We start from the raw sequence: 15,006 nt of genomic DNA, 5'->3' as shown, positions 1-15,006 counted from the left end.
GGCCATGTCACGCCACTCTGGATGAAATAGTTTCTTTTGCATGCAGGCTCATAATCAATATCTATGCAGATAATTATAGTCTGACATGAGCACAAATGCATCACCAGTCTGACTTAACTTGTCAAGTAAGGGAATAATTTAACGAAGCATGTACAATTTTTTAATGTTTCAAAGCTCCAGTGCACTGCACTAACATAAAATGTGTCATTCTAAAGCACCTGCAAGATAGAAAAGCACCAGTTGGATTTTTTGCTTTGCAAGCTGGATGTAGGTGAGACTTCCTGCATGAAAAGAGTCTGTCTACCCATCTGTATAGTAATAAAAGCAACAACAATACGTCATCACATACACTCAAAAATAACGCTTAAATGAAGTAGTTAATTACTGTCCACTGCTGATGTCATAAATGAAATTTAGGCACAGAGTAAACCATCGTGAATGTGGTGACATTAGCAACCAAATAAAACAGGTCCATGATGATACCGTATATAGAACACATTGGCTAATGACCAGGATGAACTTCTATTGAGCTAATATCTCATGATGAACAGCTGATATGCATGAGCGTGATGTTATTCTCTAATAAACGTACCGCTTTTCTGAATAAACTAAAGTCCCATTAAAGAGGGAGTTCGAAGGGATTTAACACTTTTTGGGGACTAAATGGCTTAATATCAATATTGCACGATATGCATCTTGTGTCTCTCCCTGCAGAGGACAGAGTATTTAGGGATTATGCAACAGCATAGCCAGGGAGGACACAAGAAACGTGCTCTTGTTACACACATCAAGGACGATCCTACAGTAAATGTCGCCTGCTTAAAATTTCCATCAAGCGCACAGGAGCTTTCATGTGTACATGGAAAGCCTCCTGAGATCAGTCAAAATGTTTGTTTGTTTAAATAAAGTACTGAAATAATGAGATGCTTGCTGTGACGCCAATAATACAATAGAAAAATGTCTCCTAACAGCTTAAGCCAACAAGCTACAGTGACAACAGAGCCTCTCAGATGTCAGTCTGTTCTCAGTTTGTCTTTGCTGTGGGCATTGAGTTCCTGCGATGGCGTCCTGTTTGTGTGGTGAGCCATCAGCGGTGAGCCATCCTCATCCCTCTTGTGTTTCTTGTATGTCTTGTGTGGGACAGAGAGAACAAAATGTGTTCACGATCACTGTCAAAATGCACTTATTCTCTTTAGTGTCAGGGTTTGACCCTGCATTGGTCACCCGAGATGTTTGCACACCTCAATTTTTAATAACTGCTCATAGTTTGCTGTTGGCAGCTTACTTATTTTGCAGATTTGGTGAGAATGTCAAGTGTGTGGAGTGATGCATGTATAGTTTCATGATAGATGTATTTTTTTCATCTTTTTATTTTTGTACTCACCGTTGGTCACCTGGGGTGTCCGGTCACACCACATTAAAAGTGCTCGTAATTAGTAACTGGCAACTCATTTATTTTGGTTCCTCCCAACCAACTCTTCATACGGGTCAGGGTGTCACATGTGTGATGTGGCACAGCCGTGGCTCAAATTGACGTGGGTGTCAGAGGTCAATAGGCCTGCTGGGTCTGGCTGGGGTGTCCAAACACTTTGATAGCTAAACCAATGACTAATTACACCTTAAAACACTGTGACTCTCAATGGAATGCTTGTGCCACCGAGTGCCAACCGTGGGGTTAGGCTTGCAAATTAGGGTTAGAGTTCAAGGTTAGGGTTTCAGATTAGGGCTTCCAACATCAGGTTAGGGTTGAGGGTGAGGGTTTTGTGTTCACACTGTAGGGTGGCATTAGGTTTTTGACTTAGTGTATGATGTTAAGGTTAGATAGCGGCCTGTCAGGTAAGATTACGTTTTTTGGGGTTGGAGGTAGGGTTTGCATATCAAGTTAGAGTTAGGGTTTAGCGTTGGGGTTTCAGGTTAGGTTTGTTGGATAGTGTTAGGTTTTTAAGGTTATGATTTTGGAGTATTTAAGTTAGGTTTAGGGTTAAGACTATGTTGTGTTTCTTGTTGCAAAGTGGGGTTAGCGTTTCAAGAGTTAGAGATCCACGATATGGGATACGGCTTATGGCTTAAAGTTAGTGTTTATTGGGGTTTCAGGTTAGAAACCTGAAAGTAGAATTAGGTGTGCAGGTTACAATTTTGGTTCAGCTTTGCAAGGTAGAAGCTGTAGGTAGAAGAAGGTAGCATTAGTGGTGTAGGGTTAGAGTTTTGGGATAGGGTTGGGGTAGGGTTTTAGTTTAAGATTAGGGTTTAAGGTTGGCATTAGTGTTTAGGTTTCAATTAAGAGTTAGGGTTTAAGGTTAGCAGGGTTTTAGGTTATTGAAAGATGTGATTTAAGGTTGGTGATGTGTTTCATTTAATCGTAATGGTTTGGCAATGGGAAAATCCATATCATGAGCTGATGCAAGTTTAAAGTCATCATTTAACAATATGAAAATGGGAAAACTACTGACCTGGAAGTAGAAATTGGAGAAAAACATCACAAGGGTGAGCATGTAAGTTATTTCGAAGTAGAGCCATCCTAAGGGCAAACCACATGGCCATATGACGGCACACATCGTCTGCAACACTGTTAATACAAACTGGATCTGAAACATGACACACACACACACACACACACACACACAGTGTAGTTAGAAGGTGACTAGAAAGACAGTATCGATCCTCAGCCCAAAATATCTTTAATGGATGCATTTTTCTTTCACCTATGCTTTGTTTAAGCAATTCCGAGAATAGAAGGCGATAAACATTTACTCAAGGACAAAGCTATGCTCTAGATGGCCAGAAGTATTGGGACCAAGACAGCTACACGTGAAAAAAGAACAACATATGGAAACTCTCCTTTGCCTTTGTAACAGCTTCCACTTTACAGACTAAGAGATGTGTCCCAATACCGTAAATTCCGGACTATAGCGCACGTCGGTGTATTAGTCGCACACCCACTAAATTTAAAGAGAAAAAAGATTTGTACATATATTTGCTGCACCTGTATATAAGCCGCAGGTGTCCACATTGTAACATGGGATATTTAGTACACAGATAGATGTTACAAACAAACAATGTTTTAAACTTCTGATTTTAAAAAATGCTTTTTTCCAAACAGTGCCAAGTAACATGGCTACATAAACAATGCCGAACAGTGAGTGTAAGATCACTATAAACAGTAGCGTACCAGAAAAGTCATACATGGCCGTCCTCCTCCTTCTGGGAACTAAAACCACTCAAGTCGTCTCGACAAGCATCACAATTGAATAACTCTCATAATTCCTTCATCACACACTTTATCGGTCTCTCTCTCGTTGTCGCTCTCTGTTTCTGGAGGCTAATTAGCCATTTAGCTTGAGCTTTCCTCTTCATTCAGTTGAGCCTTTTGAAACCCGTTGGTGATAGTGGGCGGCTGGCAGTCTGACTAGTCCAAACAGAAGCTGTAGTAATTTTACACTTGATCAAACTTACTTAAGATGTGTCAGAGATTGCTGCATAAGTCTTCAAAACGTAGTATTAGCTCCCATTTTACTCATTCATGTCACTACTTCCTGAAGCTGCACTCTAAGCATCATGGGAAACGTAGTTTTTAGCCATAAATTTTTAGACATCACTGTACAAGCCACAGGGTTCAAAGCATGAGAAGAAAGTAGCGGCTTAGAAACCCAAAACTTACAGTACTTTTGTTGTCCATACTGTAGCGACTATCTTGTCCTATCATTTTAGTCGCTTCTGGGTGCGGGGGATCCAGGTCATAACGCGCTCCAAATAAACAAAGTCCGGACAGATGATTAGGTATAGTCACTTTTGTTGCACAATGATGAATGAATGAATCAGTCGCTTATAAAGCGGTGGTGTATGTCATCAGGTTGTATGTATGGCAAATGTGGAGGTCTGGTGCAGCGAACATGGGTGGAGCTGGTTGTCCAGGTGAGTCTGCATGTAAAAACCGTGTGACCTCCAGTCACCACCAACCCGTGCCCCGTCACTTCCGCACTTAAATAGTGTGCCTCCATACCACCACCAGCGGTCAAGCGCAATATAATTACTCCAACAAAACTAAAAGACCAACACCAAAATAAGCCAAATAACTACAGCAAAACAAAGCATAAATGGCTCCTACACATACAGTGTAGCTGAAAGATAAAGTTGTGCTTACCATCTGCAGCTGTGTGATGTACTTTTTCCACCAGAGGTACGGCCGCATTGCGGGGATGGCAGACAGGCCGTAGTAGGAGTACATGACCACATGGACAAAACTGTTGAGGCAGGGGCCGAAGTACGCTGAGAGACGCAGGAAGTATCAGTGAGTCAGCTGACTACCATCCAGGGTAGAAATCATCATGATGATTTGCAATTTGTGTGCTCACTTCTATATCAAATCAGTTTAGAGTGCCATAGATTAAATGGATGGTTGACAGGGATGACAACAAGTAGGGGTGTCACAAGATCTCGTGTCACAATATGAAAATGTGACGAGATTTCTCATTCAGAAAATAAATGTCTCGCGATGAAAAAATAAATCAATTAATCACACGATAAATGAAAATGAACTTGATAATTTTGCCGGCCTCCATATGTTGCCTTGTGCATGCATGTCTGTTTTCCTCGTCTCTTGCCTTCACTCTGTGCACTGGTTTAGCACATAGACGCTTCATAGAACAACAGCGTTCCATAGAACAACACAACATATTTTAAAACAGTTAATTGGTCTTGAAAAAAAAGGGAAAAGGTGACATACATGGCTGTCAACAAACAGTGACGATACAGTACTGTGGTTTCAGGTCTATGTTAATATCAATGCAGTGTGATGCTCAGTCAAAATACTCACAGTGGCCACAGGGGAGCCAGTTCATGACAAACCACCAGATGTTGAGCATGCTGGTGTGGTGGTAGACATGAAGAAAGGTAATCTGGTGATTGTTCTTCCGCAGAATGAAAAAGATGGTGTCCATGAACTCAATAAACTTAGAGAAGTAGTACCACCACAGGACATTCATGACCTGAGACGCAGAAAAGCAAAGTCAAACAAAACTTGGCTGTTGAAAAGTCACTAATGAGACTTCAGGTAGCATTTGAAGGAATAACTGAAGTGTGTTTAGCTTTATCTTTGTATTTTTTTTTTTAAATGGCACCAGTGATGCTAATGAGATGATGATAGCGATAGAACTAGAAATGGAACTTAACGGCGTCGCCAGGAATTCTGGACCCCATGGAAAAATAATAATAATCACAAATACCGTATACGCATATCCAGAGCATCCCAAAAATGCTCAATGGGTGACATGTCCAATGAATATGCTGGCCATGCAAGAACTGGGATGTTTTCAATGCATCTGTGTTGTGGTGGTGGCGGTGGGGTTATGGCATGAGCAGGCATACGTGGTGGACAACAAACACAGGTCATTTTATTGATGGCATTTTAAATGCAGCGATACGGTGACAAGATCCTGAGGCTCATTGCTATGCCATTCATCCACGACCATCACCTCATGTTGCAGCATGATAATGCACGGCCCCATGCTGCAAGGATCTGTACACAATTCCTGGAAGCATGGCCAGCATACGCAAACTTTGCCATGCATTGACCATGTTTGGGATGCTCTGGATCGGTATACAGTAATCCCTCATTTATATCGCAGTTAATTGGTTCCAGACCCCACCATGATAGGTGAATTTATGCAAAATAGGATCCCTTATTTATAAATACAATATTTCCGTAGGTAGCACATACAAAACTTGTCTACAAGAGCCCTCTAGACACATAAAATCACAACCATATAGTCACCTTTACACTCATATTACCCAAAATACAGTCGTTGACACAATAAGCCATTTAAGATATAAATAAGGCTTGTGCTTGTATGTGCTGCTGTAAATGTGTTCTCTAGGGGACCCGAGTGAGGGGCAGACAGGAAGTGACGTCAGGGGTTCAGAGTTGAGCAACGGTAGCCTGTGTTACGGATTATTGTGCCTGCTGTGAGATAATTCAAACCTGCATTAAAAGCCTGTTTTTCCAGCGATCAAGTCTGGTGCTTGTGTGCCTGACCGAACATTACAGTAAGGCCTTGTTTGCATTTGCACAATTTGTCCTCGCAGTGATATGCAATTTTGCGTGACAATGAGTAAATTGGTCGTAAACAAGTGTGAAGTATGTCTAAAGTATGTGGGCGGGGCTGCCTGCCAGTGCAAAAGTTCGATCTCGCCGATGTTGATGTCATTAAGGCAGGGATGATAAAAAACACAATGTGCAGCAAAGAACATGGAGAGGTTGTACAGACAGTATGGCACACTCACCTTATTATCAGATTCCTGTGCACTGTGTGTGTTTTGGCAGTAGAAGTCATAGCTTCCTTGCCACACAGCAGTAACAAGCTGCGGACAAAGACGAATGATAAATACATAGTATGAACATATATGAACATGAACATGTGAGTACATGTACAACTGCATGTAATGTACACTGTGAAAAAGTGGTTGTCCCCTTGCTCATTTCACACACCTTCCAAAACGGTTAACTTGAGTAACTTTAGTATTTTCCCAAAGGTCTTGGTTATCATCAAGATGCTTTCTGGCAAAACTGAGACAAGCCTTAATGTTCTTTTTGTTCAGCATTGGTTTTCATCTTGAAACTCCGTTTAGAAAGGCCGTTTTTGTCCAGTGTATTTCTTAGGGTGGAGTCATGAACACTGACCTTAACTGAGGCAAGTGAGGCCTGCAGTTGTTGTGGGGTCTTTTGTGACCTCTTCGGTGAGTTGTCGCTGCGCTCTCGGGGTAATTTTGGTTGGCCGGCCACTCCTGGGAAGGTTCACCAATGTTTCATATTTTTACGGTTTGTGGATAATGGCTGTTACTGGGATTCGCTCTGTCACGATCGGGCATTGTGTTGTGGTGGCTCGACCCCAGGATGCGGAGAGAGAGAGAGAACCCAAGTGCAGGTAAAATGTCTATTTTATTAATTATAGCTGTTGTGCAGCGGCAGGATACCAACAAAGAGCAGTTCAATGACCACGCTCCGACAAACCAAGGCGTACGCACCTGGACTAAATACCAACAACAGAAATTAGTGGCAGATGCGCGTGAACAGAACGGCAAAGCAGGCAAAACACAGGACGAAGCAGAAACGGAAGGCATACCAAAATAATGGCATACAGGAACTAAGACATAAAAAGGGAAAATATATCAAACTGTCACATGGGCTAACTCTAAGAGCGTGACATTCTGCAGTCCCAAAGCTTTAGAAATGACTTTATAACCTTTTCCACTTGAAGTCAGGCGTGATAAACCACAGTTAAGTTATGTTATAACAGGGGGGCAATCACTTTTTCACACAAGGTCATGTAGGTTTGTATTTTTTTTTCTCCCTTACTAACAAAAAGTTTCATTTAAAACGGCATTTAGTGTTTAGTTGTGTTGTCATTGACTAATTTTTAAATTTGTTGGGTGATCTGAAACATTTAAGTGTGACAAACATGCAAAAAAATAACAAATCAGGGAGGAGGCTAACACTTTTTCGCACCACTGTAGCTTGACTGTCCATTCAAAGCACACTTCATAAATAATCAGTAGAAATCACTTTTGACTGCAATCAAACTGCTGTGTACTTTGATTCCAATCAGATGACATTAAGCAGGGTTTAAATGAACCTTATGTAAGACAGAGAGGGGAAGCAAGAAGTCAGCCAGAAAGGGAGAAGACGCACTTTTGTTTTTAGTTTTTATGTCAACTGTTCATTAAAAGGCGTTGACGGTAGCACAGTAGTGTTTTATTCATCAGTTATTCACTTACTAGCCAACATCTAGCTTATAACTACTCATCTGAGACCATGTCTTCACAATACAGTTATTGTGACTATTTTAGTGTTCAAGCACTGGACACAAACAGTCACTTTTAGTACTGACACCAGTAATAACGCAACCATGAGAAGTGTCTTGGCAGAGCCACTGACGTTACATACCACAAAATTTGGAGTTCAGCTAAAAAAATAGGCCAAAATATGCCTCCGAAGTCACACAGAAACATGGATTTCAAAACAGTGGTTCTGCATGATGACATACAATCTCACATTCTAATGTACTACAAGCATTACAGTATATCCCACCTCTTTCTGCTTCCTGCACTCACGAGCACTAGTTATGTTTGTTATCAGCTAATGATAAAGTTAGCTACCACTGAATGTAAAGACTATTGTAACGACATTAATGTAAACTGTTGGTGACTTCTCTGATACTGCTTTTGTGTACGTGTATACGCGACAAACATGCACGTGATACCAACAGCCCTGAGTGACAGCCATGAATGCCAGCGCCAAACAAAAATGTACAACAATTTTTATGCAGTTTCATTCGTAATTGTGAAAAGCATATACTGTACATTTTTTGTCTGTTCCTTTAAACTATTACTGGGGTAAAATATGCTAACTGGTGGTGGTGTTGTTACATTTTTTTTTGGTGGTCATGGTGAAAGTTTGACCCTGGAAGAGATTCATGACTGTGTTACATGGATGTTGATCAGAATGATTAATATATTCAGGTATGAAAGTGTTTAAAAAATAGCTTGTCATTTTTAAGTCAAGACAGCAACACCTGAAAAATGAAAAACAGCTAAAAAGTTAAAACCAAGAGTGGCTGCTGGTTTATGGTCCTGATTTTGATCCTACTCACTAAATGACATGACATGACGGTGTTGTTATCATGACTCACAAGAGGCCGGGGAAGTTATCTTAGAGGGTGTATTTTATATGCAAAACCTTCTAACTAAATCTCATTCACAATCTATGATGATTAGGTTCTATGCTGTGGGTTCTGGGGTCGGCACAGACTTCCTGGAGTCCGTTACCTGACAACGGGCCCTCCTGCTATTAGACAGTGTGATTGATTTTAGCATGGATTAGAAAAAAAATCAATAGGCAACTGACACACACAGGTTTGAGTGAGTATGTAGCATAATTCCCTCATTGCTGGCTTCCGTGTGTACCTGGTAGAACATGCAGAAGGACAAGAGCGTCAGGCCCGCGTTGTAAAGCACGAGGGCGCCTCTGCACGAGTACGGCTGCCTGTGTTTCATATACTTGGGCCCGGTCCACACGACTACAAGGTACAACAGGGTGAGGGCAAAGGTCGGAGAGTAATTGTCTAGCAGCAGCCAACCCCGCACCCGCTGATCTGGAACAGTATTAGATAAAATACACATGGTTAGTTCAGAAGATAAAACTTAACTTTTAATCTTATGCTTCATTCATTACATTACGTTATTTTAAATTAAACTCCAAGTTGACAATATGAGCTTACCTCTGGGGCCCAGCCATGACCCAAACAAGGTGTTGAGTCTTCGATCAAAGTCCTCCATGAGTCACCTAAAAAACAAAATACACTAAGAACAGCTTAGAAGATGTTTCGCCTCTCATCCAAATAGGCTTCATCGGTTCACGCTCACAGACTAGGTGGGACACACGGCAGTCAGACTAGATAGGACAGCTGTAGTCTGAGATCTTGGTGCAAGATCCAATCTACTAAAGGAGGAGGCAGGTCCAGACAGGAATGGTTGGCTCTTTGGTGGTGTCAAATGACAATCAGGATACAATAGAGTGTGGCGTCTGCCCGCCGACGATGGTCATTTGGTTGGTATCACCTTCGCTAGCATCTCATTCAGATGTAATGATGGGTATGGACCCACCTGAAAAAGGGTGGCTGTGCCTTGTTTATTTGTGAGAGGCTAAATGACTAAGAATATCTAGTCTGACTGGTGTGTGTCCCACCTCATATTGGAGCATGAACTGATGAAGTCTGCTCAAATTAGAGGCAAAGCATCTTCTAAGACAACCTGAACAATCCGGTTGTGATTGATTGAAAGCCCTGAGAATACATTGACCTGGATGAATGAGAATATTCACAGGAATTAAGAACAGCTAGCCTTCTAACTGCATTATTTAAGCCTATAAACGTGTTAGCACTGGTCTGTTGGGCATTTGAACAAGCACTATATCCTTTCATTCCATTGAAGTACAGCAGTACCTCAGTTTTCATTATTAATTCATTCCAAAAGGTCTAACAAAATCGCAAACGTACGAAAACTGAGGCAATTTTTCCGAAATAGGAAATAATTGTAAATCCAAGTAATCCCTTCCAGACACCCAAACATATTAACAAGAAATAAATATAATTTTACATGCAACAATCAATGTGAAATCATTTTTTCCATGGTCCCATGGTGGACTAGTGGTCGTATTCACTAAAAAATGCAACGCAGAGGGTGCTTTGTTTGGGCAGCGATAAAGCCTCATTTTCAGGGCAATCCTCACTCTCTCATACTGACACGCACATACTATTAGTATTTGCATTAATTTTGCCATTTTTATGCTTTAAAATGCTTAATTTAGGACAAGAATACATAAACCTTTCTTAAACATGCGTATTATCACCAACAATAGGCTGTATTCAACCATGAAACAATGAACATTTTTAAATTAGTACATTTTTGAGGGTGCGATGTTTGAACCATGAGGTAGAGAGGGACGACTGTAGTTACTAATGCTCAACGTTACTAGCAGTAATGTAAGTCAGGCGTATCACAGACTATGTAGTTGAAGATATGAAGACTTATGTTTTTAACGATACAGTACTTGTATCGCGGAAACCCAGCCATTACTTATTGTGTGGTGGTGTGGTAATATCGGCTGCGCTTCACACGGTTGACCGTGGTTTGAAATCCATTTTTTGAAATGATGCTGGCCCTCACAGTGTGTACTGAAAACAATTCCGGCCGGTTAAGTCACCACTGAAGGGCCATATACTAAAGGCACCGCCTTCCACTGCGTGCAACACAGTAATTGAGGCAATGTAATGGCTTAAAAACTTACACTTTGTGTAGCGTACAGTAATTGGTCTTCATAGACAATAGGGCTACACCAACCCAGTGAGTTTCCTTTTTAAACACACAATATGTGTCACTGGAAGGTCAATTAAGAGTTTAGTCCCCTTATGCTAGCAAGCTATGCTGACTATGCTTACTCATGCTAAGGAAGTTAGCATTGATGCTTAGTCAACCAGATGCATATCTAATTATCTTCTACATAAATGACCTATTGTTCTGTTATACTAATCTAACAGCGCCTTTACATCCTAACCGTATAACTTGACAACATTTACAGCACACGAAAGGCAGACTTGTACAGTATATCAATGCATCTGACATTCTTAGCATTGATGTGATATCACACATTCTATTCTTTATCAGCCACAAGCTATTTGCACAATCTCCTTTCTAGCTTTTCTCTGTCAGGGTTCACCACAGTCTCATGAACTAGTTTTTAGACGGAATGCCATTGCAATCAAACTCATACCTTCTGCCCTGAAAGGCAGAAGCGTGTACCACCAGGGAACTCTCCTGTAGGTTTTAAACACACAAATTTCCATCTTGCAAACACACAGTGCTGCATTATCATGTCAACAGTGCCACCATTTATTATATATACTGTGTGTGTGTGTGTGTGTGTGTGTATATATATATATATACACACACACACACACACACATATATATGTATATATTTATTTTTTTCTAATGTTTTTACCACAGACAGATTACAGATTTGAGCAGGTCAGAGGTCATGTTAAGATTAAAAGCATGAAAGGTTAACAGATTAGAATAACCTTGGATTTAAGCGACCAAAACATGAGTTATCAAATTCAGTGAAAATATTAAAAATTTAATCTGTGTGTGCGCAGAGGCTGCACACATGACATTGAAATATGACTGCCCGATCAATAGCAGCATACTGCTGACTTTGTTTACATGCTTTTAGGCAGCGGTGTCCAAACTTTTTCTACCGAGGGCTGCATACTGAAAATCAAAGGATGCGGTGGGGCCACTTAGATACAGTCAAACCTGTCTTAGCGGCCACCTTTATAGAAGGGCCACCTGCCTATAGCAGCCACTGAAAAATCCCCCCCAGCAAATTTACATGTTATAGACCCTGTGTATAGCAGTCACCTGTCCAACACAGCCAGCAGCCACCCATTTTGTCTCTCTTGGTCAATATCTGACTGCATATAGCAGCCAAATTACCAACTCAAGTAGAAGCTTCATGCACAAAAAAGTTTTGTTTTTCAATCAATGAAGGCGTCGTGTGTAGACTTTAATTACTGAGTCCTAGCTCAGTCACAATCATTCACAAGATCCACACAAACTGTGAGTTGTTCCACATAAAAAAGCAGTCTTCTTTTGAGCTTGCTATTTCCTGGTCAAACATGTAACTTTAAGAGCATTTGCACCAAAACATTACCGCAAATTAGGCTGGGAACAGGACGTGCTCCCAGCGACGCTACAATAAAAAAAAAAACATATGCTAGCATGCATGCGGCAGCGAGAGCAAAACTGAGTTCGGTTGTACTTAACTGAAGTATTTTATCAGTTATCAGTTATTATTAAGCCTCTAGCTTCCTTTTAGTAAGTAAAAACCTTGACTATGATTGCACTACATTGTCATGTAGACCTACAAAGTACACTTGGAAGAACAAGAGGTGAATAAATGTATTGCAACTGATGTGAAACTGATGAGGGGTAGGATTAAATAAGCTTTGCTTCTTCCTACTCCTTTTTGGACATGCAAAATTGTGAATTGTACTATGTGATGTGCTACTGTTTGACTCATGCATGTTCAGGATTAAAACCATGAACCATGATAATAACAAGCCTAGTAGTGCTGTACAACTTTTATCAGCAGTCCGCAGTGCCATCTACTGGTCAACATTATTATTATTATTTTTTTCCCTTTTTTTTTCCTCTACTGGTCAACGTTCAAACTGGACGCCAACCTGTCTATAGAGGCCACCTGTCTATAGCGGCCACTTTTGCAGACTCCCTCTAGTGGCCGCTACAGACAAGTTTGACTGTATTTGTATCTATTTTTCTATTTTGGAAATTTGGACATTTCGGCTTCTTCTCTTTACATTTTGCGCTATTTTTCCCATTTTTCCTGGGTTTTTGGTTTAATTTTATTTTCACAACGTGCTGCGCAGGTCAATTAAAAGCAAGCTGCAGGCCGCAGTTTGTTTTGGACACCCCTGCATTTAGGCATCGAATATAATTACATAACATATAGTAAAGTTAAGCATTAATCCTGTAATTATTTTTTATGATCCAACACAGTAATACCCATGCTGTGATTGTGCAGTTGATTTCAAGGAGTATTTGCTTGTTATTATATTATTAAGCTCTGAGATAGGTCAGCAATTGGCAGCAACATTGATTTTTATGTTGTTTTTTTCCACAGCGTCAGATTTAAAATAAAAACTCACTCAGCTTGAACAATACATACCAAATATTAATTGTACTTTGGTGATTTTAACCCTTTAGTTGCCAGTAGATTGAAATAGCGCAACAGTATAAAAAAAATTTAAAAACACACAAAAAAACAACAAATGGCGACACACACTTATCATTTCAGTAGCACGGCACCATTCAAGAAAACAGTAAAAAGGTGAGAAATTTTGTTGCATGTTCTGAATGGGAAAAAGCAGTGCCATCAGGTGGACAAATGTATTTAAAAAAATTCAAAGCCTGCAGTCTAAATTGCTGTGGATGTGCATGATTCCTCCACACCACTGTGGTGCAGGACAGCTCGTTAAAAGACCACATTGTAAAATTGCCAATATGTCTACTGATGTGACTTAGACCATCCAATCCACCAAACAACATTAAATGAGCAAAATGCAACATCAGTATGAGCTATTAGATTTTGCACATTTAACATACAGTATAGGAGGTACACCATACATGCATGTTCTTTACAAATGAAACATCATTTACATGGCAAATAAACAGGTTTTCCAACATCTATATGGTAAGGAAGCATTGTTACAACTAGGAAATTACCTTAGCAGCTTCCAATTGTATAAAAACTATGCCAGAATGCTATACATGTGGTTTAACCAGTTCTTAGAAAACTGTAACCAAGTTAGCAAAAGTCATATGTTGACGGACAGATACTGTGTAGATTGATACAGATAGTACGTAGCAGTGTTGTTACTCTTACAGCACTTAGTACCAATTTTACAACATGTATATTAAAGTATACAGTAAACATTTGACTGTCAAAATAAAATATGTAGGACTTAGCTAGTTTGTATGAACAGTGTGCTAACATTCTTCATATGACTTCATAAGGATGGCCGTCTACACACTCCCACAGGTACCGGCAAACCCGCTTTGAGCATGGTTTGGACCGACATAATGACATAAATAACACTCACCATAAAGTCCAAGGAGCCCCCGGACGGCCACTGGCAAACAGGAGTATGTAGCGATACTTTTTGGTGGAAAATCACGTCTTCCAACCGTGGCTGCCGGAGCGGTGTTAGCACAAGTACAGCCTTGTCAGCTTTGACAAGAAGGTAGTGCAGAGTCGGCGGGGCTTGAACGTGTAAAAAGTGGCAACGGACTACAAAGATGGCGGACGTACAGTGGCCCTCACTAGCACTACTTCAGTACTGAAAGTGAAATTACCATCACGGAAATGATTAAAAGTAACTATTACGACTCAATTAATCGCTTTAAGTCCATGTGATAAACTTTGGTGACAAACAGAAAGCCTTTTTTCAGTTCTTTTAAGGTTTAGTATGCAAAAATATTTTAGTTTATTAAATCACTTCAGTGCAATGAAATGTTAATGTTAAGTTCTTAAGTCACATTATGAGTATCCACTGTTATGTCATCCACTAAAATGTTAAGCGTAAATTACACTCTTATTATTTGACGACGTGTAACCGAGTCAAGGTGCAAATGTTTATTATGGTGACAACACTTTTATTGCTGTATTTACACACTTACTGTATCAAGTCCCTCTTGTTTCGCTATACAAATAGCACACCTAAAAGGTAGTTCATAATTGCTAAAATAAACAAGAACAAGGTACAAGGACTACCTGTTATGATACAATCATTAAACAGAAAAATTGTGGTTGGACAGTCTCACATACCCAGCACATAATGTTTCTTTTAAAGTTTGTAATTGGTAAATAAATTAT

The 15,006-nt window shown here is 40.2% G+C and overlaps 1 protein-coding gene across 1 annotated transcript; it reads right to left on the bottom strand.

Annotated features, from left to right (window-relative positions):
- Nucleotides 1–147: 147 nt before the first annotated feature.
- elovl5 (ELOVL fatty acid elongase 5) lies at nucleotides 148–14,757 on the bottom strand. The gene is made up of 8 exons (XM_054798298.1): nucleotides 14,234–14,757; nucleotides 9,273–9,337; nucleotides 8,959–9,146; nucleotides 6,280–6,357; nucleotides 4,814–4,985; nucleotides 4,142–4,266; nucleotides 2,451–2,585; nucleotides 148–1,130 (listed from the first exon to the last, which is right to left on the bottom strand). Exons 2-8 carry the CDS (start codon nucleotides 9,328–9,330, stop codon nucleotides 1,014–1,016), a joined length of 873 nt encoding a protein of 290 aa, XP_054654273.1. The 5' UTR covers nucleotides 9,331–9,337; nucleotides 14,234–14,757; the 3' UTR covers nucleotides 148–1,013.
- Nucleotides 14,758–15,006: the final 249 nt, after the last annotated feature.

Source organism: Dunckerocampus dactyliophorus, chromosome 14 (genome assembly GCF_027744805.1).
Source record: "Dunckerocampus dactyliophorus isolate RoL2022-P2 chromosome 14, RoL_Ddac_1.1, whole genome shotgun sequence".
Taxonomy (NCBI): Eukaryota; Metazoa; Chordata; class Actinopteri; order Syngnathiformes; family Syngnathidae; genus Dunckerocampus; species Dunckerocampus dactyliophorus.
The sequence above is the reverse complement of the archived record's forward strand: the minus strand, read 5'-3'. Positions and strand labels throughout refer to the sequence as shown.